We start from the raw sequence: 21728 nt of genomic DNA, 5'->3' as shown, positions 1-21728 counted from the left end.
AGCTACCACCATGTGTGGAGCAACTTTACTCCTCAATATATGTAGTTTTTTGCATAATCTCAACGAGCCGGGGATAACAATTTGAATTGCTGATGTACTGGGAGTTGCAAGCAAACAAACGAGAAAGCACCCGATTTGAATACCATGCAGGATTACCACGACAGCATATTATGCACGCGCACAATAAAAAATAAAACGAGGCACCAACCGTTAAAAGAGGCCGTAGTAGCTGCATCAAACTACATTTCCTTTCATATTCCGGTGATCCGCAGAAGAATAGCGAGCCCAAGAAAGCGGGCACATGACAAAACACAAATTCGAGTTGCAACTCCCATGCTTGCCACCATAACGAAAACGTGTGGTCCCATGGCAGTTTGGTCCTTCTTAAGGAAGTCGTTTGGTCTGGCTCCAGCCGGACACCTATAGCTTTGCTGAGCCCTCTCTGTCAGCCATCGCCAGCAAAGTGGTAAAAAAAAAAAAGTCGCGCCCCGGGAAACCACGCACTCATTCTACCAACCCACACATCAGTGATGAGACTGATATGACGTGTGAGAGGTCAGTGATTGCCTCGCGGTGCAATCAGTGACGCACCAACACGAGCACGGCACACGCTAACTGCGCTAGTGGCATCACCCGTACAGTGTCATCTGCTCGCACCTTCGTATAATGCGCCTGCCGATGACACCATCTACGTGTGGCGAAACAACCAAGACATAAACAAACTGTACATGTGCAGATCTTGTTCTTGTTTGTATATGTAGGCGTCGTTGATAGCGCCGTGCCCACGCTGAGCCTGCGCTGACGACTGAAGACGAAAGTAAGGCGGAAACATGCTGGTCCGGAAAAGACATGGCGACAATTAAAATATATGTAAACAAGGCTCCCGGGGCAGCCGACACGTCTTGCTTTTATGTGAACATTTGTGATCAGTGACCTCGCGCTCGTGAATGTTTAAAGGTGCGCGCTCATTGCGATGACAACAAAACCTATCGAGTCGTTTACAAATTCAGAAGCCCAATGTAGTTGGTCTGTCATATATGCCGAATTTCACAGCGCGAGACCATGGGAAAATCTTTTCTACTTTGTGCGAATTTTTTTCTTATGTTCTCGCGCTGTGAAATTCGCCACTATCGAGTCGACCACATGTCAGCCCACCCTGGCGAACACAGCCGGCAAGCACGAACGGTAGTTGGAAGCGTAGGTAGTATATAGGACGTGTTCTTCCTGTTTGCGACAAGTGCCTGGCTACAATTAGGGCCAGCTGCATGCGACACGGACGCGACATGGAAGCCACTTGATTGATCGTATTGAGACACAGTCGTCCGGGCCGACAACGTCGCAGGAATGTAAGTGCGAAGACGTGATGCCCTTTCCCGGCCGAGGCGGTATATATCCGTGCCAGTAGAACGCAAAGGAATACCGTGCGTAGCAGTGAAAACTTAATCTTGCCCTTATGCGGGCTGCAGCAATCGAAGTTCCTGTTTGTGAAGGTGCAGACAAGCTTCGGTTTAGTTTGCGTGCGTATATATAGTCCACATCTCACTCGGGTTATTTCGTCCATTTTCGAAGTCAGGAATGTCACCGCTGGCACAATGGTGCATGTATTCGATTTTCACTTTAGGCGAGAATGCATTTTTTACATCCTTGTTAGTCATAGATAAAATATTAGCTGGCGTAAAACTAGTATCCCGTCTAGCTTAGTTAACTTCCACTGAAATAAGCGATGGGCGGCAGTTCGAAACAACAACGACCCGTTCTAACTCTAAAGTTATGTGTTTAGGCGTGATATAGAGCTCTTTTACAACCGCTTGCTTTCAATATTTTTCCTGAAAGAATGTGCTCTAGCATAGTGACAGATTTATGAATTAGTGGTTCTAGTAGGTGCATAATTGAGGCAACGAACAATAAGCGCTGCTCAAATGTCCAATGTAACAACTATACCATATACCAAGTGCATTATTTCAGTATTTAGGGAACCAATTTTTTGTATAGTGCGGTCATGCGCTTACATTGACATTCATCGATGCATCAGAAAATCTGCACAATCTGTGTTTTCTTGATTTTATCAAGAGCCAGTTCGAACATGAATTCGCGCGCAAATGTTTAGCCGAATAATAGCAACAACGTTGCCACGCAAGTTGTAATTAGCGATTAACTTTTACCAAGAGCACATTTCTTGCCGTTCTTTTCGTCCCCAGCTATTCACTGACTTTTACAGAGCAAACATGACAAGACGAGTTGTTCGCAGACGTCTTTTAATCAAACAGCAATCATATCGTGGAAGCACACTTGCAAAAGAAACGGACTGTGGGTAAGCTAAAAAGTCAATACCGAAACACGACCTCGGCAGCCATGGATTCGATTATTATTTCGCTACTGGGTTGCAGATTGAAGGTTGCCGCTATCGTGGAGCCGTCACAGTTGGACAGCTGCCAGAAAGCTGATATGAAAGGAAGAAGGCTTCACGGGGAACCTTTCGACGTTTATCGTATTACACATTTCTGTTGTCCTGATCTTCGATGTTAAGGCTGCCCCCTTCGTAATCTTTTGTAGAACCCTCGTTGTCTGCACATAGTGTCGCGCAACATTGTGCACGAAATCGCAAGCCTGGTGCGCGATGCGCATGCAGGATTGCTACTTCGGGAAATGAAAGCATCTGAGGTCGCACAGCTTCCTAGGCGTCATGTTCATTAAATAATTAGGAGTTCTATGTCCTCACCAGCCTTTATTACAGTCAAGACGCACATGGCTAGGCAAAACTGTAATTTATGCTATGTATGTACGCTCCTTGCCGCGGAAATCGGGTAAGACCCACTACTCATCAATTCATCGCTGGTTCTCTGAAAATGACGAAAACAATTAAAGCCTATCAAGATTTGAGGACACTTAGCAGAATTTTCGGACATAGATTACCAGTAATTGTGAAAGCTGTTAATGAACTACGGCCTGAATGGGTTATTCTGAAAAAATCACGAGAAATATTTTTCGAGGCTGTTGCACAATAAATCACACGTCTTAGGCCATGGAGCGCACGCCTTACATAGGCTGCATAGCGGTAAAAATTGATAAGGCTTCGCTGGATTACAGACTTGTGTTTCAAAACAAAGCACACTGTCTAGAGGCGAGAAATACTCATGGGGCAGTGAAGCCTGATCTTTTAAGAAGACACAGTAAAAAGGCTTAGCACGTGTTTTTTTTTCTTCAATTATACACGTAAAAACACACGTTGACAGCAGTAAATATATTACACATCTAATAAGAGTAACCTTCAGATCTGTATAGGCCTCGAGAATATGGCGGGGCGCTACCTACTTTGTGACGTCACTAATAGGATGCCGGAGTATATCGTCTGCTATAGAACACCGCATTTTCTTCGCTCTTGCCACCACGCCTTTTTTATTGCATTGCACCATGTGTTCTTCTCCCTTGTTGTATAAAGTTCTTTTTTTTAAAGAAACGGTATGTCTTGAAAGTATGCGGTCGAGCAAACCACAAGTCGGTGGCCCAGTGGCACCCACGTGTAGCGTGTATACAATGGTCACCTAAAAACGGTGCAGCTATGCCTTTAAGGACGGCGCAAGCGATGTCACGAAAGCTAAGCCGCTACTACGCTATGGATACTTTCTCCACGAAAATATACTGAGACTGCATAAAACGAGTGACTGAACGTTCACCATGGAAGGAAGCATGCCGCTTCCACTTGCTCTGAGCTTTTACGCTCCCTTGTTATGTGGTGCCGTGATACGTCGGAATTGAGTGTGCGAGAAAAGTTACACCATCTCTCACTAAACGGAATCCTGACTAGCATGCGAAGCGTGTGCATGGGTGGACTTGAAGTTCCGTTCATCACGAGTTCCCTGTCCGATTATAACGCGTCCTTGCGACTGAAACACACCGTGAATTCACTCTACTTTCTGTTGCTGCTAATCGTCCCGAACACTTGTTGGAGCACGCCACGAAGTTTCATAGCTACATACACCACGGTGGAGCAAGCGGGTTCACGGCGCGTCTGCAGAAACTCGTTCCCCGACGCCATCGCATGTTTACTGCGAGAGGGTAAAGGGGAGAGGTCACAGCCTCTTACCCAGCTCCTTACACCACATAATTTCCTAATATACACTAGAGGGAACTGTGGCGCTAGTGTATATGGGAGCTGCAACGCATGGCGCTTCAGCGAGCATGGGAATGGTGGTTAGTACACACATTTGTCTCATCTTCGTACTTCTGGACTGCTTTTGGATCCGTGTGTGTTCGTGCGACTTGGAGCTGTTTTCTTTCGAAAACAAAAGTCAGCAAATGTTCAGCGTTTGCGCTTCACCACCTTATTGGTTTAGGCTTACTTTTCCAAACCCGGTCACGAATTTCAAAAAAAGTTGAATCTTTCATTCGAAACAAAACCGAAACAAAGCAATAAACGAAGCCGCAAGTACGATTTGCCGCCCGCAAGTACGAAGACTAGACAAATGTGTGTACTACCCATCATTCCCATGGTCGCTGAACGATCACAGTGCCAGAGTCCCCTCTAGTTAATTTTAGGAAACTATATGCCTTACACGAGCCGAAACGCGCTAGCGCGTAAGCGCACTCTGGGAGTGTTTGGGCCAGCTGTTGCGAATGCGCAGTATAAAAGGGTGGTCGTGCCGCACACTGGATTGAACACCGCTCTAAGGTGCTTCGCATCTAAAAACAGCGTTAAAGATGGAGCAAAAGAAAGGACGTCATCATGAATCAACCTGTCCAATCTTGCACCCTTGTGTGGAATTTAGTGTATATACGCGTCTATTGATCACATGTGCCAACTGGGGATCCCTTTTTATCTCACTAACTTACTTCTGGATTCATTCTTCCTGTCCACCTGCTTCGTCCTCGGCGCTTCTAAATCTGAAGCTGTCGTTTCGCACTAGCAAACAGTGGCAAAGATTGTTTTGCACTAGCAAACAGTGGCACCGACTCTCTTCTCGATCAGCACCTTTTCTTCTAAAGCTTTCGAGCGTAGGACATATACGAGTAGATAAATAAATAAATACAATTTATGCCTTAATCAGCTCATTCCGCTTAGAGATTGTGAGATATGTGAGAGTTCATTGAAAATAAAAGTCGCTGGACTGAATTTTCCTTCCACCCGTCTTATCATAATGCTCGCTGAGGCTATCGTAACCAGTTGGCGCCGATTATACTCGTTCCTGAGATAAAATAGCGAACAATTGCTAAGACGAATAAGCACGCTATGCTTCGAGGAAAGCTGCACTTTCTCGTGCACACTGAGTAGCGAAGCCCAACACGCAGCTGTCGTAAAGTATCTTCGGTATCCAGTATTCCGCCACAGAGCGTACGATAAGTAACGTAAAACAAACGGCTTCTTCTCACGCAACACATCGTCTTCTTGCTACTTCTTGCTACCCGAATGGCCGCTCTCAACGCCCTCCATCGACACGAGAACGCGGCTCAACGCCGATCATGAGTATACCATTGCTCTCAGCTCAACTTCAAAGCTTGCAGGCTTGCGTGCGGGCGAGCTATGCCTCATATCGATTCCTGTCAGACATCGCTGGCGTTGCAATGACAAGTTCTCGTGTACCATAAATAAGGGCGCTAAAGAAAAAGTAATAAAACCTACGTGCACCACAGCCGCAAGTGTAAACGTGAGGCTTTCGCCGCGTAGAGTCTTGCTCTGCTGAAAAGTGACGTCCAGGGTGGCTTCGTTGCAACCTGCACCCCCTCCCGTATACACCCTGGTTGACGGTGTACATACATGCGGGCTGACAACCAGGCGGCTGCGAGCTGTACACGTGAACACATTACCTTCTGACGTCTGTGTAGTAGCCTTGGTTTAGCACATTATTTGATTGTGCGTACGAGGGCCCGCTCTATTTCTCTATCTCTGATCGGAAAGTACAACATGCTTCGCAGATTCCGAGCTTTCCATTTCGCTCCCAGTTTCCCAAACTCTCAAAAAACTAAATAAAATATATGGGTTTCTATGCGTCAGCATTTCGACCACATTTCATATTACCCTAAATGGCTCTACCTTGAACCCAATCTGCACTGTTTTACCGGGCGGCGTTTCGTTATGATTTGATGTGAGCTCACTATAGCTTCCTTGTAGAGTGCCACGAGTGATTAGATTTTTTTTTCCTTCTGAGTCACGTATGCGTGACAGTCAATACGACCGATGCGTATAAACGGCACTGCCTTCCCTAAGCCCAACTTGTCGTGACCTGAGACAGGTCACCTGGTCGAGCGAATGTGAAACAGCTACATGTCCTATAGGACTGTTTTTGGCGCTTAGTATCTGAGGGACACGTACGACGCGCGTCAGCATCCCTATAGTATTTCGGAAACCCGGCAGCACTGGCGCCTTCCTCCTCTTGCGCTGACGTTGATCGATGCATTATGCGGCCTCCTACTACATCTCCCACGCGCCATGGAAGAGGCGCGTGCATTCGTATGGACAGCTGTTAGGCAACGGTTCGCATTTGTGGTCGTGTATACTCCGCGGCCGTGTATACATTCCGGCTACTTTCACGCGATTGTTTTCACCCAATTTATTTAGGAGTGGAGCTCCTTTTAGTAGAACCTTGTCCCACGTCAGGCGTAATCGGCAGTATCTCCCGAACAGTATAATAAATTGCACTGTCTCATATAAGTACATACAAGCTGCAGTTGAGTGAGGATATCTTACGCGCGTGTGTGATGCGAGCGATCGAATGCTATTCACCACCTTTCTCTCACCCCTTTCTTCTGTCTCATTAATTCCCTTTCCCCCATTCTGTGCGCAGAACTGTGGAGGTGCCCTCCATTGAGAGAGGCAGAAATGGAACTGTGCCTATTTTTTTTTCCTTTTCCCCTTTTCAAAGTCACTTCGTGAGGATATTCTAGATGGCACAGTACCGCTACTCTCTGATTGGCTGCTGCGAGGGTTGTGCCTGGATGCGCGGGGAACTATTTTCTATTTCCCAGCGCTAAAACGCTAAGAAAATTGCAAAAAAGTGTCTTTATTGCATTTACAAGGAAAAGGGGGCACTTACATGCGTGGGATAATTATTATGAAGCGGGAATGAACTACCTGCACGCATTGCGTCATGTCAAACACACATTTTACCATAACAACCTTCCAAACGTATTAGTTAATAAACCAAATCAATTTTGGAAAGTTGTCAACCCTAGTGAGACACACACCACACAAAGAACAAATTAACCAAACGAAATTCTCGGTGACGCCGACTGTGCTAATGTGTTCAACTCCGCTTTTGCAAGTGTTTTTACGAACGAGTGAAATGCACCTTCCGTATCACCATCACTTTGTATAAGTTCTTCAATGCGAGCTATCATTTTTAATGTAAGCAGAATTTGTGCCATAATTAACGAGATGCAGTATTCATCTTCCTCAGGTGTAAACAAAATAATGCAAAAATTTTCAAAAAAAAACAAAGCGCATGCATTACCGCACCCTTTGCTGTTCACCCAATCTTTCTCTTTGGGCCTTATTTCAGATGACTGGAAAGTCTAAAAGGTCGTTTTAGTTCACAAAACCGGTAAAAAAACATCCCCGCTAAACTGCCGTCCAATCTTATTAACAAGCATTCCTAGCAAAATCACGGAACGTGTCATCTACTCTCTTGTCACAAGCTTTCTTTACTGAAGCGACTTTTTTCATGCCACACAGCATGGATACTGCAGAGGATTCTCTTGTGAAACACATGCAGCTCGCCATCTTTCTACATGACATTCATACTAATCTTAATATTAACATACAGAATGACGTAATCTTTCCGGACTTCTGCAAAGACTTTAATAAGTTTCTTCACCAGCACCTATTATTAAAGCTGAGAAAACTTAACTTGCATGCGGACGTCTTGAAGTGAATTAGTTAAGTTATTAGTAACCGCGCCCTATCCGTAATTATCACTTATCTAACTAAGCACTAGTAACATATTGCGTTTCTCAAGGATCCAAGGCCCTTTACTATTCCTAATAGGTAATAATGATTTACCTTCATGTCTCTCTGTGGTAAACTTAGAATGTTCGCGGATGACTGTCATTTATCGCACTATATAAAACACCCACAATCAAATTCCTCTCCAAAAAGATCTAGATAGCATAGCTACTTGGTTTGATGATTGCCTAATGACCTTAAATGCAAGCAAATGTAAAGTTATGTCATTTTCTCGTAGTATTAATCCCATAGAATATATTTTACAAAATAAAAGCACGCCTTTCGTGAATGTGCATTCTTATAAATATCTTGGAATCACTCTTTGCAACCATCTGACCTGGGATGCTCATATCCCTAATACCTTATCATCAGCGAACCGCACCCTGGGCTTTCTTACACGTAATATTCGTCAGGTCTCCAGAAATGGGAAGTTGCTCGCCTATCAGTCACTCGTAAGACCAAAACTGGAGTATGCATCAGCCATCTGGAAGCCACATCAGTCATATCTCATCAATTCTCTTGAAGCTGTGCACAATCGCACTACTAGATTCATTCACTCAAACTACTCACATAATATCAGTGTTTCAGCATTTAGGGCAGATTCCCGTTTACCACAGCTTTCTGATCATCGACGAAGCTCTTGCCTTGCTTTTTTCACAAGTCCATTTACAGCACCCTTAATCACGAGCCATACATCGTTCACGCTGCACGCATTTCTCACCGCATCTGATTGATTGATTGAATGATTTGTAGGATTTAACGTCCCAAAACCACCATTTGATTATGAGAGACACCGTAGTGGAGGGCTCCGGAAATTTTGACCACCTGGGGTTCTTTAACGTGCACCCAAATCTGAGTACACGGGCCTACAACATTTCCGCCTCCATCGGAAATACAGCCGACACAGCCGGGATTTTATCCCGCGACCTGCGGGTCAGCAGCCGAGTACCTTAGCCACTAGACCACCGTGGCGGGGTTCTCACCGCACCTGTCATCTGCAACAACTCGCACGCCCACGTGCCCGAACTGCTCACTTATCTGCCTCATTCATCCCACGACTGCAACGACCAGCCAGCCAAAGCCAAAGAGTGGAACGACCTTCCTGCTGACATTGCCACCATTACCTCTCCGTGTGCGCCAATAAAAAGTAGACATATGCCACTTAAAACGGCTTGCTACCGAATGCATGTTTGGGCACTGTCCACGATCTTTGGCTCGGGCCCCTGTAGGACCCGATGTGCGGTGAGACCGGGCTGGGCCGGGTAGGTGAATTTTGTGGGTTCGGGCTAAGTCTGGGTCTCGCTTCTAGTCAACCGGTGGGGTTCCAGTGGTTATAAGCTTGATTGATTGATTGATTGATTGATATGTGGGGTTTAACGTCCCAAAACCACCATATGATTATGAGAGACGCTGTAGTGGAGGGCTTCGGAAATTTCGACCACCTGGGGTTTTATACGTGCACCCAAATCTGAGTACATGGGCCTACAACATTCCCGCCTCCATCGGAAATGCAGCCGCCGCCGCCGGGATTCGAACCCGCGACGTGCGGGTCAGCAGCCGAGTACCTTACCAACGCAGCGGGGCTGGTTATAAGCTTGAAGAAGCGTTGGATTCATGCAGTGCTCTAATAGGGACCTCACGAGAAAAGTATTGTTTTCTCTGCAATACAATCGCAGGAGTTGGTTACAGCAAAGCTAAATATGCATACTTTCGTTGAGCTAAAATGTTATATAATTTTTGAGCTCCCTTTTGATGTCATTCGCCCTGTTTGATTAAACATTTTGAACAAATGTTGAGCTTCTGAGTAAGTTAATTCTTATTTCTTTCGGTTGCGAAATGATAGAGACACGCGTACTATGTTATGTCAATGCACGTTAACGAACACCAGCTGGTCAAATTTATTCCGGAGCCCTCCACTGCAGCGTCTCTCATAATCGAATCGTAGTTTTGGGACGTAAAATTCTAGATATTATAATTATTTACTTCAATTAGTTTTGAAATTCACTCAACAACTTGGAGACGACGTACGGTGTCGTAAAAACGTGTCACTTCAGGAGTGTAAAACTAAAGAGTTTTGAAATTTAACTTTCGGTAAAGTGTTGAAATTCCTCGGGGTGCTTATAGGGATGTGAGCATCTACTGAAACACTACTCGTCTTCCCTTAATCACGCATATGACGGTCCTGAAAAGGTTTTGTCACAGCCGATCACGAATGAATGAGGGCTCAGTGAACTTTGGAAAGCCGACCTTAGACGTTGCGCCTGTGGTGGCCGTTGTATCCGCAATGGGGGACAGATAAACTATGCACCAGCAACACGTTGAAGACACGATAAAGAACAAATTCAAGCTGCTGCCCGGAATAATATTGTGACGATGGAACGCGTTTATTTACAATATGGGTAATGCAGAGGTGTAGCTCAGCCAAGGATCCACAGCGTCGCTCGCGAGCCAGTCGAGTCTCTTCCTCCTCTTCGTCGAATCTTCGCTAGCGCGTTTCACTTCCCGGTTCGCAGACGATGCCCTCTGGGCGAGTCACTCAGATGGTTGATGATGGCAAGGTTTAAGGCGCGCAACGTGTGTCAGTTGTGTTTTGCTAGAGCGGCGACCATTGCTTGTGACGCTCGAGATTACGTACGTGACGTCGCTGAGGCGGTCAAGAATGACGAATGGACCGGAATAGTGAGCCAAGAACTTTTGGCACAAACCACGTTTGCGGACTGGTGTCCATAACCACACAAGATCGCCCTTGCTATAAGATACGGAGCGATGGCAGGCGTCGTAACGTTTCTTAGAACGCTGCTGGGATGCCAAGGTTCGGAGGCGTGCGATGCGACGGGCTTCTTCTGCGCGGCAGAGCGTCTCGGCTGTCGAGGTTTCCACGTCTAGTGTAAAAGGTAGTATAGTGTCGAGACAAAATCGTGGGGAGCGAGCGTACAGCAGGTAAAATGGAGAGTAACCTGTAGTCTCATGCTTCGCGGTATTGTACGCGTACGTGATGTAAGGTAGCACTTCGTCCCAGTTTTTGTGCTTAGAATCGACATAAATAGACAGCATGTTCGTGAGAGTCCGGTTCGTGCGCTCTACGAGACCATTGGTCTGCGGGTGATATGGTGTGGCATGGCGGAAATTGCAGGCAGACAGACGCAGGATCTCTTCAACGACGTCGGCAACGAACTGACGTCCGTGGTCGCTAATGACAACGCGTGGAGGACCATGGCGGAGAATTACACAACGAAGCATAAACTGCGACACGTGCATGGCCGTTGCAGCAGGTATTGCAGCAGTTTCTGCGTAGCGCGTTAGGTGGTCAACACAGACGACGACCCATCGATTGTTACTGCTCGATCGTGGAAATGGACCGAGCAGATCGACACCAACAGTCTCGAAGGGAGAGTTAGGAGGTGGAACAGGATGGAGAAGTCCTGGCGGCGTAGCCGTGGGACGTTTGTGTCGTTGGCATTGTTCGCATCCAGCAACGTATTTTTCCGTGTCGTGTCGCATCTTGGGCCAATAGAACCTTTGCTGGATTCGTTGAAGCGTTCTGGCGAAGCCCATGTGGCCGCAGGTTGCGTCGTCGTGTAAGGACCGAAAGACGTGAGCCCGTAAAGTGCGTGGAACAACTAGAAGCAGACGGGCGCCTTGTCCGGAATAATTCTTCTTGTAAAGGACGCCGTCATGAACCACAAAAGAGCTTGGGTTTGCGTGTTCATTTGCGGAGGCGAATAGAGAATCTAAGGAGCGGTCCTCTTGTTGGGCTGTCCGGAAAGTCGCGAGATCGGGGAACTCAGAGGCAATAGCGCCGATATACTGGTCGAAGTTGTCAGCGTCGCACTCCGTCATCGGTAGAGGAAGGCGCGATAGGCAGTCGGCGTCTGCGTGCCGGTTACCGCTCTTGTAGCGTACTGTGAAGTCGAACTCCTGTAAGCGCAAAGCCCATCGCGCCAGTCGTCCAGATGGGTCTCGGAGGCCTACCAACCAGCATAGAGAATGATGGTCGGTGATTACCGAGAAGCGACGACCGTAGATGTATGGGCGAAACTTGTGCACGGCGAAAACAACTGCGAGGCACTCCTGTTCTGTGACTGTGTAATTTCGTTCTGCCTTGCTCAACGAACGACTCGCGTAAGCGACCACGTGTTCAGCATTGTCATGGCGCTGAACGAGCACTGCACCAAGGCCGATTCCACTGGCATCTGTGTGAATTTCCGTTTCAGCAGAAGGATCGAAATGGCGTAGTACCGGTCCTGAAGTCAGTATGAACCGAAGCTGCTTAAAGGCTGCTTCGCAATCCGGTGTCCAGTGGAAAGGGACATCCTTTTGCAGCAAGTCGGTCAGTGGTTGTGCTTTATCAGCGAAATTCGGAACAAATCGACGAAAGTAAGAACACAGGCCCAGGAAGCTACGCAACTCCCTGGGGGACTGCGGCTGCTTGAAGTTGCTGACAGCGGCGACTTTCTGCGGGTCCGGTCTCACGCCATTTTTATCCACCAGGTGTCCCAGAACCAAGGTTTCACGTTCTACAAAGCGACATTTTTTTGAGTTCAGTGTAAGCGCAGCTTCCTCGAGACAGGTTAGAACGAGGTCAAGGCGATGATTATGTTCTTCAAACGTTCGGCCAAAAATCACGACATCGTCCAGGTAACACAGGCAAATTTCCCATTTGAGGCCCCGTAAAACGGTGTCCATATATCTTTCAAATGTGGCGGGGGCATTACACAAGCCGAATGGCATAACATTAAACTCAAACAGACCGTCGGGTGTAACAAAGGCCGTCTTTTCTTTGTCAGCCGGATCCATGGGGATCTGCCAATACCCGGATCGCAAGTCCACCGATGAAAAATAGGACGCTGAATGCAGGCAGTCGATGACATCATCGATGCGAGGAAGTGGGTACACGTCCTTCTTAGTTATAGAGTTGAGACGTCGGTAGTCAACGCAGAACCTCCAGGACCCATTTTTTTTCTTGACCAAGATAACAGGCGCGGCCCAGGGACTTGACGATTCTTGAATTACGCCAGAGGTTAGCATCTCGCTGACTTGCTCTGAAATCACCTTGCGCTCTGACGCGGAAACTCGATAAGGTTTCTGTCTGAGGGGGTGCGCAGATCCGGTGTCGATCTTGTGACGAGTGCGTGTGCTGGGCGTCTGAGGTCTATGCGACTTCCGTGCAAAATCAAATACTTTAGCGTGCCTGGCCAGCAGTGTAACCAACACTTTGCGCTTATGCGAGGGAATAGACTTGCTAACCATCTTATAAAATTCGTATTCCGTGCCGGGTACATCAGCATAGTTCGAATTTGCCGCATTGCTGAGAGCTCCTATGCAGATACTGCACTGCCCTTCAAACATGGCAAGGCGCATTCCCTCTGGTAGTACAACAGACTCGGATGAGCAGTTAACTACCCATAATTTAGTTTTTCCCTCGGTGAGAGACACAACGCAGCGCAGCAGAAAGATGTTTTTCTTCATGCAAGGCAAAGGCAACGGCTCAATCACAATATCAGGAGAACTGAAACTCGAGTCGGCATTCGAAGCAGCAACGGGCACGCTGGCAGTAGACCATGCCGGTAGAATAGTGTCTTTAACTACAACGAGTTTGTCGTCTCCGCTACGCTGAGGCTGCTGGGCGAGGGCGGACAACAGAACCTCGCCTGCCCCGCAGTCGACAGTCGCACGGCACTCTTGCAAGAAGTCAATTCCAAGGATAACGTCATGCGTGGAATGAGCGAGCACTGCGAATTCTGCCTTGTACGCTTTGCCAGCAACACGAACAGACACAGTGCACACACCTACTGGACACAAAGCCGTGCCGCTGACTGCTCGAAAAGTAGAAGATTTATCCCAATAAAACATAACCTTGCGGCCAAGTCTCTCCTTGAAAACTAAACTCATTACAGAAACTGTTGCACCGGTGTCTACCAGAGCCATCGTGGGAACATCGTCAATGAATACATGAACCTTGTTGTGAAGCATGTGAACTAATGGAGGCATACTTGTGTGCAAAGCGGTACGTCCAGCGACCTCGCCTCCATCGGCCGCGCCGGCTAGTTTCCCGGTGGCGGAGAGGAAAGCCGCGGCCGGGGACGGGGAGATGGGGACCGTCGCTGGCGCGTGGTAGGTGGCGTCAAGCTCCTCACAGAGGCAGGCGAGTCACTGCGGATGTTCGGCCGGTGCCCGTGCTTCTGGGCAGTTGAATCCGAAGGCCAGTAGGCGTAATCGGGCTGTTGACTTCGCCGTGCAAGCATCGCTGGTCGGTCAAAAAACGTCGTGCGTGGGCGACGTCGCGATGGGCAAAACCGGGCGATATGTCCGCGAACACCGCACTGGTAGCACACGGGGCGTTCCCGAGGCACATTGAATGCTGCGGTGTGGAGAGGATGCTCAGGGAACTGTTGCCACTCGGACACAAACGGAGGCGGTTGGCTGTCGTAGCTATAACTGCTGCGGGGCGCATAAGACGACTCGACGTAAGTAGCCTGTGGTGGCGGAGCCCTCCGCGACAACGTCTGCTCGGCACGTTTCTTCTTCGTTGCTGGGTCTCCAAAGCATTTCTTAATTTCCTCCACAAACTGGTCCCAGGTTGTCAATGTGTCTTCATGGTTCTCAAACCATACCAGCGCCGTGAAATCGAGGAAGAGCCCCACGTGAGACAGCTTGCTAGCCGCATTCCAACCGTTCGAACGGCTCACCCGCTGATAGTGGCTTAGCCATTCGTCCACGTCATCGCCGGGTTTCCCTGTGAAGGTTCGCGGCTCCCTGTAGTGGTAGGGCGACGTCCTTGCGGCTGGTTGCTGGTTGTCTCCGTCCGAGCTCATTTCTTGAGGTAATGGTGCCAAGCCCGCTAGTCGACGGCTGCGGCGAAGCTCGTGTAGCGGTTCCGTCGTTAGGGGACGGTGCCTCTCCGGTATCACTTGGTAGTAGCTAGCTTACCCAGCACCTTCCACCACAATTGTGACGATGGAACGCGTTTATTTACAATATGGGTAATGCAGAGGTGTAGCTCAGCCAAGGATCCACAGCGTCGCTCGCGAGCCAGTCGAGTCTCTTCCTCCTCTTCGTCGAATCTTCGCTAGCGCGTTTCAATATCATAAAACACGAGAGGAATAAAATATAACCTAAGAAAAAAAAACGAGAAAGAATTCGTAGGGACACTAACACCCACCCCCCTCTTCCATAGGGTGAAGAACCGTGCGGTTGCGTTTGTTTATTTTTGGTGGCGTGCACGGGCCAGTGTACATCACTTCGATACAGGGATCGGTGTAAACAGCTGCGCGGAGAAGGGAGCGAGCCTCTCACTCGCTCAGACAGTGAAAGGAAGCGGTGAGATGTACTCGGGCGCGGCTGAATGCGGCTTATTCGCTCTGTCGTGCACCGCTGCCGCCTGCTCGTCCGTATACGGCATTCGGCAATAATGAGCCAAAGCGACAAGAAGAGAGGGGATCCTTTACCCAGCCGCCGTTGCAGGTCGGCCGTTTACTTGCCAGACGCAGATTCTTTCGGTCCCCATTCGTACACAGAAGCTCGACGCCGACGACGGAAATAGAGGAAGTGGTATCTCGCTAATACAGAAGGGAAGGGAAGGGAGAGTGCTTGCTCTATTGGCCACAGACCGACGGGAAAGCGCCCGTTGTATGCTAAAGACAGCCATCCGCAGCTTCTTCGACCGTTATCTTTTCTTGCTCTTCTTTTCCAGCCGGTGCGACAGTAGCCGGTCTGTCGACGTGAAAACTTGCCGTTGATTTGGGGGACACCGCGCTTGGCGGCCGCTGCGCCATCTCAGCGGGGGGTTTGCGCGGGGGCGACTTGAGGTGTGTGTGTTCCATGTCAGGGTAGGATGAAAGAGGGGGGGATCAGTTTGTGTACGCTCTTCCTTACCGGTATAGTCCGTTTCTGGCTGCGAGCTGCTCGTCCGGATCTCGGTAGGGTGCCTCAAGGTCAACAGCGGCAAGCGGGGGCGTCTGGCAGCGATCGCCTTTGCGTGTCTGCGCAGCGTGGCCTCGCGCACTCAATTTCCGTGTGCCTGACAATAGGTGCCCACCGCAAAGCGGGCGATCATCGTGATATATGAACGCTGGTAAGCGGTATTAGCTTTCACATCCAGGAAACAGCGTGCCCCTACTAAGCTGCAAAGCAGCCACTGTATATGCTGATGTCAATTCAAGACGTGAATAACAATTTTTTTTGAGGTCTGACACGCTTCATAATGTTCATTCGTGCCCTTCTCGACTGTTGCCAATTGCATCTTGATCGCCACCTGAGACCAGAAATTTTTAAAGGCACTACAAGTATCAGTGTACATCCAGTAAAACATACGCACGCGCATGCACGCTCAGGGCACACATATGTCCATCACATACGTATTCGTGTCACTCGAAATGAACATCAAAAACAGGGTGCTCGGATAATAAGCTTAAGCACGGATAAACAGAAGGCCTGCGACACACGATGGATTAAGAGCGGCCAACGGACAGCAGTGTGTGAAAGAAGGAGCGTGACAATGTTCTGCTATTAGGCGATAACAAATAGCAATCCCACATGTATTGTCCTTCTGTTCTTTATTGTTCGTTCGTACTCGCAGACGCTTACTGTGAAATTACTGTGCCATAATTTAAATATCAAAAGTTGCATTCTTTTTTGTTGTACAACTGTCAGTCGTATTCCTGCTTTCTCCCACAAGAACTTTGACCAAAAGTGTTCAGCACCACCTATATTCAGCATTCCTTTATCGAGTTGGATGTGTCGATGAGTTTACATTAAGCAAATACAAGCATGTCATCAGTAAAGTTGATATAGCGCTGTGTGGCCGAGAACGAGCTTGACAAGCCGGTTCACCTGGTGGTTGCCAAATTCTAACCACGGTGGCATAAAAAAATGCTTCAATGCATGGGCACAGAAAAATGAGAACTTTGCATAGACAGCAACTCTTTTCAGCTTCTCTGCTACCACAGCCGTGAAGGTCGACAACGTAACGATTCACGTGAAACCTTAACGGAACAGCTCACTACTAAGCGACAGTCACAGCCCTCGTTCATTGTCCATGGCTGCCCGTAGACAGCAAGATGGGAGAAAGACACACTCACCGGTGAGGCTCATGTCGAAGGACTCGGCGTCAATCTTCGCCAGGTCCTGGACCGTCCTCCAGGTAAGCGTGAGCAGCTGGTTCTGCGACAGGTCCACGGACACCAGGTTGGGAGCTCCCCGGAACATATGCGCGGGCAGTACACGCAGTCGGTTGTACGACATGTAGAGCACCGTCAGTTGCGGCAGCCCTTCGAAGGCTAGCGGGTCGACCTCGGACAGCTCGTTGTACTTGAGGTCCAGCTCGGCCAACTGGGGCATGGCGCTGAACACGCGGGCCTCGAGGCGCGTCAGCTTGTTGCGGAAAAGGTCGAGCCTCGCTACACGCCCCAAACCACGAAAGCTTTGCTCGTTCAGCTTCTGGATCGCGTTGTCACTCAGCTCCAGCTCGCGAAGGGCACCCAGGTCTTCGAACGCGCCGTCGTCCACCAGTTCCAGCTGGTTGCGCTCGAGGAACAGCTGCGTTAGGGCAGGCAGGTTCTTGAGAGAGCCGGCCCGCAATCTTCTCAGCTTGTTGTCTGCGAGCTCGAGCTTCTTGAGGCGTGGAAGGTCCACAATAGATGTGGTGTCTAAGCTGGTGATCTCGTTTGAGTCCAATGATAGGACGACGAGGCGCGATAGGTTGTGGAAAGAGTGCGTCTTGAGGTCTCCGAGCTTCGCCTGAGAGACCTTGAGCCGCTCTAGGTTCGGCATCTGGCGCAGTGCTTGTGTTGGGACGAATTTCAGCCTGTAGTCGTCTCCGAAGGCATTGAAAGCTAATGCGGTAATGGTTGGCTGCCGCTTAAGAGAATCGAAGACGATATGACCAGGTTCTAGTTTGCGGACCACGTAGCAAGTAACGTCGGTCACTTCCTCCGTGAGGTCGGCTGTGTCACAACGGCAGTACATTGGCTGGTCTATAAGGTTGCACAGATCAGGCACTAGCTCCTCGGGAGCGACGTAAGCGCTGAAGACCGTCAAGCAGGCAGCGGCCAGTAGTGAAATCCGCGAATACCTGCGTTGAAAGCAAGGAAGAAAAAAACACAAGGTCATAAAAGTACGCCTGAAACAAAACTTGTCAGATAAAAGATGTCGAGAAGTGCGCGCTAGCTTGAAAGTGAAATGATGGAATTCAGCAAGATAGTAACTTGGGCCAGTTGGATTAAGTTCAAAATTTTGTTGAAGCGCACTAAGAAACAGACGGACAGAACAGGGTGACAAGGACAGCGTCCAGCCTCCTCTGTCCGTCCGTCTGTTTTTTTTTTGCGCTTCAACAAATTTTTAAATGGCGGAATTCAGTCGCAATACATCAAGCAAGGAAATACTTTTCGAAAGCAAACAAAATTCCATTGGTCACTATGTGTACAAATAGTATATTTTGGTTTTCGTAGATGTGCGCACCTACTGCAATGGTATTAAATGCGCGAAATAATCGCACGCAGGCTCTAACTCCTGTTAAACTAATACGCATGTCCTCTGTAATATGATGATAAATTGTTACAGCCTCGGAAAAATACGACACACTGTTGTTTTCGGATATACGAAACCACGTTTGACGGGATGTCTGACAGACTGCTTTTGATTGTAGTAGAACATGATTCTCCTTCGTGCGTCACTATACCTTTTCTTGACAATCTAGCACGTCGTTGTCATGAAGCTTCAGTTTTCAGCGAAACCGTGGCATACGCGCTCAATACACCATTGCGATAAAGTATCTTACAACTAGAAAACATTTGGTGAAAGTGGTTTTATACGAGAGTGTCATTCACTTGAATGATGATTATATGTGGGGTTTAACGTCCCAAAACCACCATATGATTATGAGAGACGCCGTAGTGGAGGGCTCCGGAAATTTCGACGACCTGGGGTTCTTTAACGTGCACCCAAATCTGAGCCCACGGGCCTACAACATTTCCGCCTCCATCGGAAACGCAGCCGCCGCAGCTGGGATTCGAACCCGCGACATGCGGGTTAGCAGCCGAGTACCTTAGCCACTAGACCACCGCGGCGGGGCTCATTCACTTGAATAACTTCTGTTTTAAAAGTACGGGGTTTCGATTCTCAAAACCGCGATATCTTTAGGAAGGATGCCGTACATGGAGGGCTCCGAAAATTTCGGCTTCGTGGTGTTCTTTACCCTGAAATGCACACCACGCAGTTGCACGTGCGTCTATCATTTCATCTCCACTGAAATTCGACCACCACGGCCAGTGTCGAACCCGCGACCTTCAGATCGGCATCTGGGCACTTTAAGCACTGTTCCTCCATAGGTGAGCCATTCGCTCGATTGTTTATTTGCGTAGTCGGACTGTAACGCCCTGGAAACATACAGTTTTTGAAAGGTTTGCGGATGACTGGTATGTTGATCGACGAAAGCGGGTAGAAAGCTCGCTGTAGTGGACGCAAAAACGAAACGCCCCGCTTCCAATGTCATAGTGGAACCACCACGTATAAGTCGGGCTGATGAGCTCGACGGCTCGGGTTCGATTCCTCTCCATGGCGGCCGCGTTTCGGTGGCTGCGAATTTCGAAGAGCATGCATAGATTTCTGTGCGCATTAAAGAACTTCAGGTGGTCGAAATCATTCCGAAGCTCTACGCGGCGGGGTGCTTCATAAACGTATGCTGGTTTTGATACGTAGCATCCAAGCAATTGTTGTTGGTGTTGTTATTGAAGTCATAGTGTACAGATGAACAAAAACATGTATTAGCTATTTTGCGACCACAGGTGTCACATATTTTCAACAGTTTGGTTGACTGGGCACCAATTAGAAACACAATGGTATGCCTATATCAACCACTCGATGAATAGAGCGGCGGGAAAGAAATAAGCGAAAGGACAGGGAGGTTAGCCAGTTCTTAGACCAGCTGGCTAATCTGTGCTTATCGGTTCGATGAAAAGGAAACATATCAATGGAGCTTGGCTCATGCGGCTCAGTTTTGTTTTTCAATATCTTTGTTCGTGCCATGCAGTCATGAACAGTGACTTGTCTTCCGAATCGTTGTTGTTGTTCTTGTTGTTTCTTTCCTCTTACGTTGCAGCACTCGAAGCGAAGAAAAAAGCGATTAAACGGGCAACTATACAGACGCTGTTTCGCGTGCAGATGCGATCCGATAAAATCTTTTTTTTTTTGGAGACAAAAAGGTGAATACATAAATATTTAAACCGGATATCGCATAACCCGACTAGGTGTCATATAGAAAATTATCTCGGCAGGGGCATTTCCGAGACGAGATAAATAATAGAACCGTGCAGTGGGTCGGTTTTTACACTTGTGGGTAAAAGTGTTTTCAGCACTGTTCGAGTGGAAATTGCACCCGGAACAACACACAAGCGTATTAGTAATAACAAAATTTAGGAAGGAAAAAAAAAGCACAGGAAAGGGAGGCTATGAACGCTGATGACGATTGGTTTCTGGAAGAATTAATATAACATTTAAGCAGTGCGCAGCTTCCGTTCTTCAGATCTCAAAACAACGCAATTCGGTATGCGCAGAAATTCTCGCGCAGCGATGCGATCGGACTGCACGTTCGTGATACTCCCATTTTGGTGCTTTGTCTTGGCATTCACGTATCGTTTTGCAAAAAAGTGCAGCGAAAGCCTGTAGGGTCTCTCGTATGTTCGTTTGGCTCCTTCCGTGGAACGTTCTCAAGGTCAACTTTCGGCATTTGTGGGAACAGGAAAAAAATAAAAATAAATATCCTATGACAGAAGCGCGGAAGTTCAGTATTCATTATTGCGAATGAAAATTTAGGCCTCGCCACTCGCGAGGCACAGCGCGCTTTTAAGGCCAACGTGGGCAGATGGATAGCGAAAAGAGTGCACGTTGGCCATCAACAACAGTTTGTTTACATAGCAGCTGATTAAAAAGCTCCTTCAACAATCGTATGTTGGGTCTTACGTCCCAAAACTAGGATATGATTACGAGGGACGCTGTAGTGGAGGGCTCCCGATGTTTCGACCATCTGCATGGGGTTCTTTAACGTGCGCTGACATTGCACAGCACACAGCCTGAACCGTTTCGGCCGGGATCGAACATGCAGCCGTCGGGTCAGCAGCAGGGCACCGTAGCCACTGATCCAACGTGGCGGACCACCGAACATTGGGGTGCACTTACTTAAACTCTCGACAAGATACATCACAAGGTCAACTCTCTGGTTAGCGATCTCTTTTGTTCCGATAATCTCTGGTTAATGCAACGTCCCGTCTGTGAAGCATTCAAGAGAGAGAGAATAAAATGAGGGAAAGCCAGGGAGCTTAACCAGAAACTGGAGCATTAAGTTTGCTACCCTGCACTAAGAGAAGAGAAAATGGGTGAAGATGGAAAAGAAAGCGAAGAGCGAAACAAACGCGCGAAAGAGAAAACAAAAAAAAGTGAGCTAAGGTACTATAGCCTATTCAATAGGCCGCTACCACGCAAGAAGTTCAATAAGGCCTTCACTGGTTTTCTGTGCGAAGATGGATTATGTCGCCTTTCAAGCACTGACTGTTCTGACAAGGGCCTGTCGTCAAGGCGAGCTAACGCAGCAGCTAGCTGCCGTCTTTGCACGCTGTAACGAGGGCAGTGACAGAGAACGGGCTCTATCGTTTCATCGCTGCCGCAACGATCGCAAGCAGCACGTTGAAGAAACATACAGCTCTATATATGCCCGGTATTTCTGCATTTTGGCTTTGCAGGTATTCATAATTAAACTCAAACATACAACTGTGTTTAGGCCTGGCACAAAACCTCCTTA

General features: G+C 48.2%; 1 protein-coding gene across 1 annotated transcript in view; it reads right to left on the bottom strand.

The window, feature by feature from the left end:
- The window catches only part of LOC119171798 (uncharacterized), a 48845-nt gene that overhangs the window by 6738 nt on the left and 20379 nt on the right, over positions 1 to 21728 (bottom strand). The window contains exon 2 of the mRNA XM_037422643.2: positions 17017 to 18008. Within this exon, the coding sequence (XP_037278540.2) occupies positions 17017 to 18008 (992 nt within the window). The remainder of the gene's footprint in view (positions 1 to 17016; positions 18009 to 21728) is intronic.

This window comes from Rhipicephalus microplus, chromosome 4, assembly GCF_043290135.1.
Source record: "Rhipicephalus microplus isolate Deutch F79 chromosome 4, USDA_Rmic, whole genome shotgun sequence".
In the NCBI taxonomy this organism is placed as follows: domain Eukaryota; kingdom Metazoa; phylum Arthropoda; class Arachnida; order Ixodida; family Ixodidae; genus Rhipicephalus; species Rhipicephalus microplus.
The sequence above is the reverse complement of the archived record's forward strand: the minus strand, read 5'-3'. Positions and strand labels throughout refer to the sequence as shown.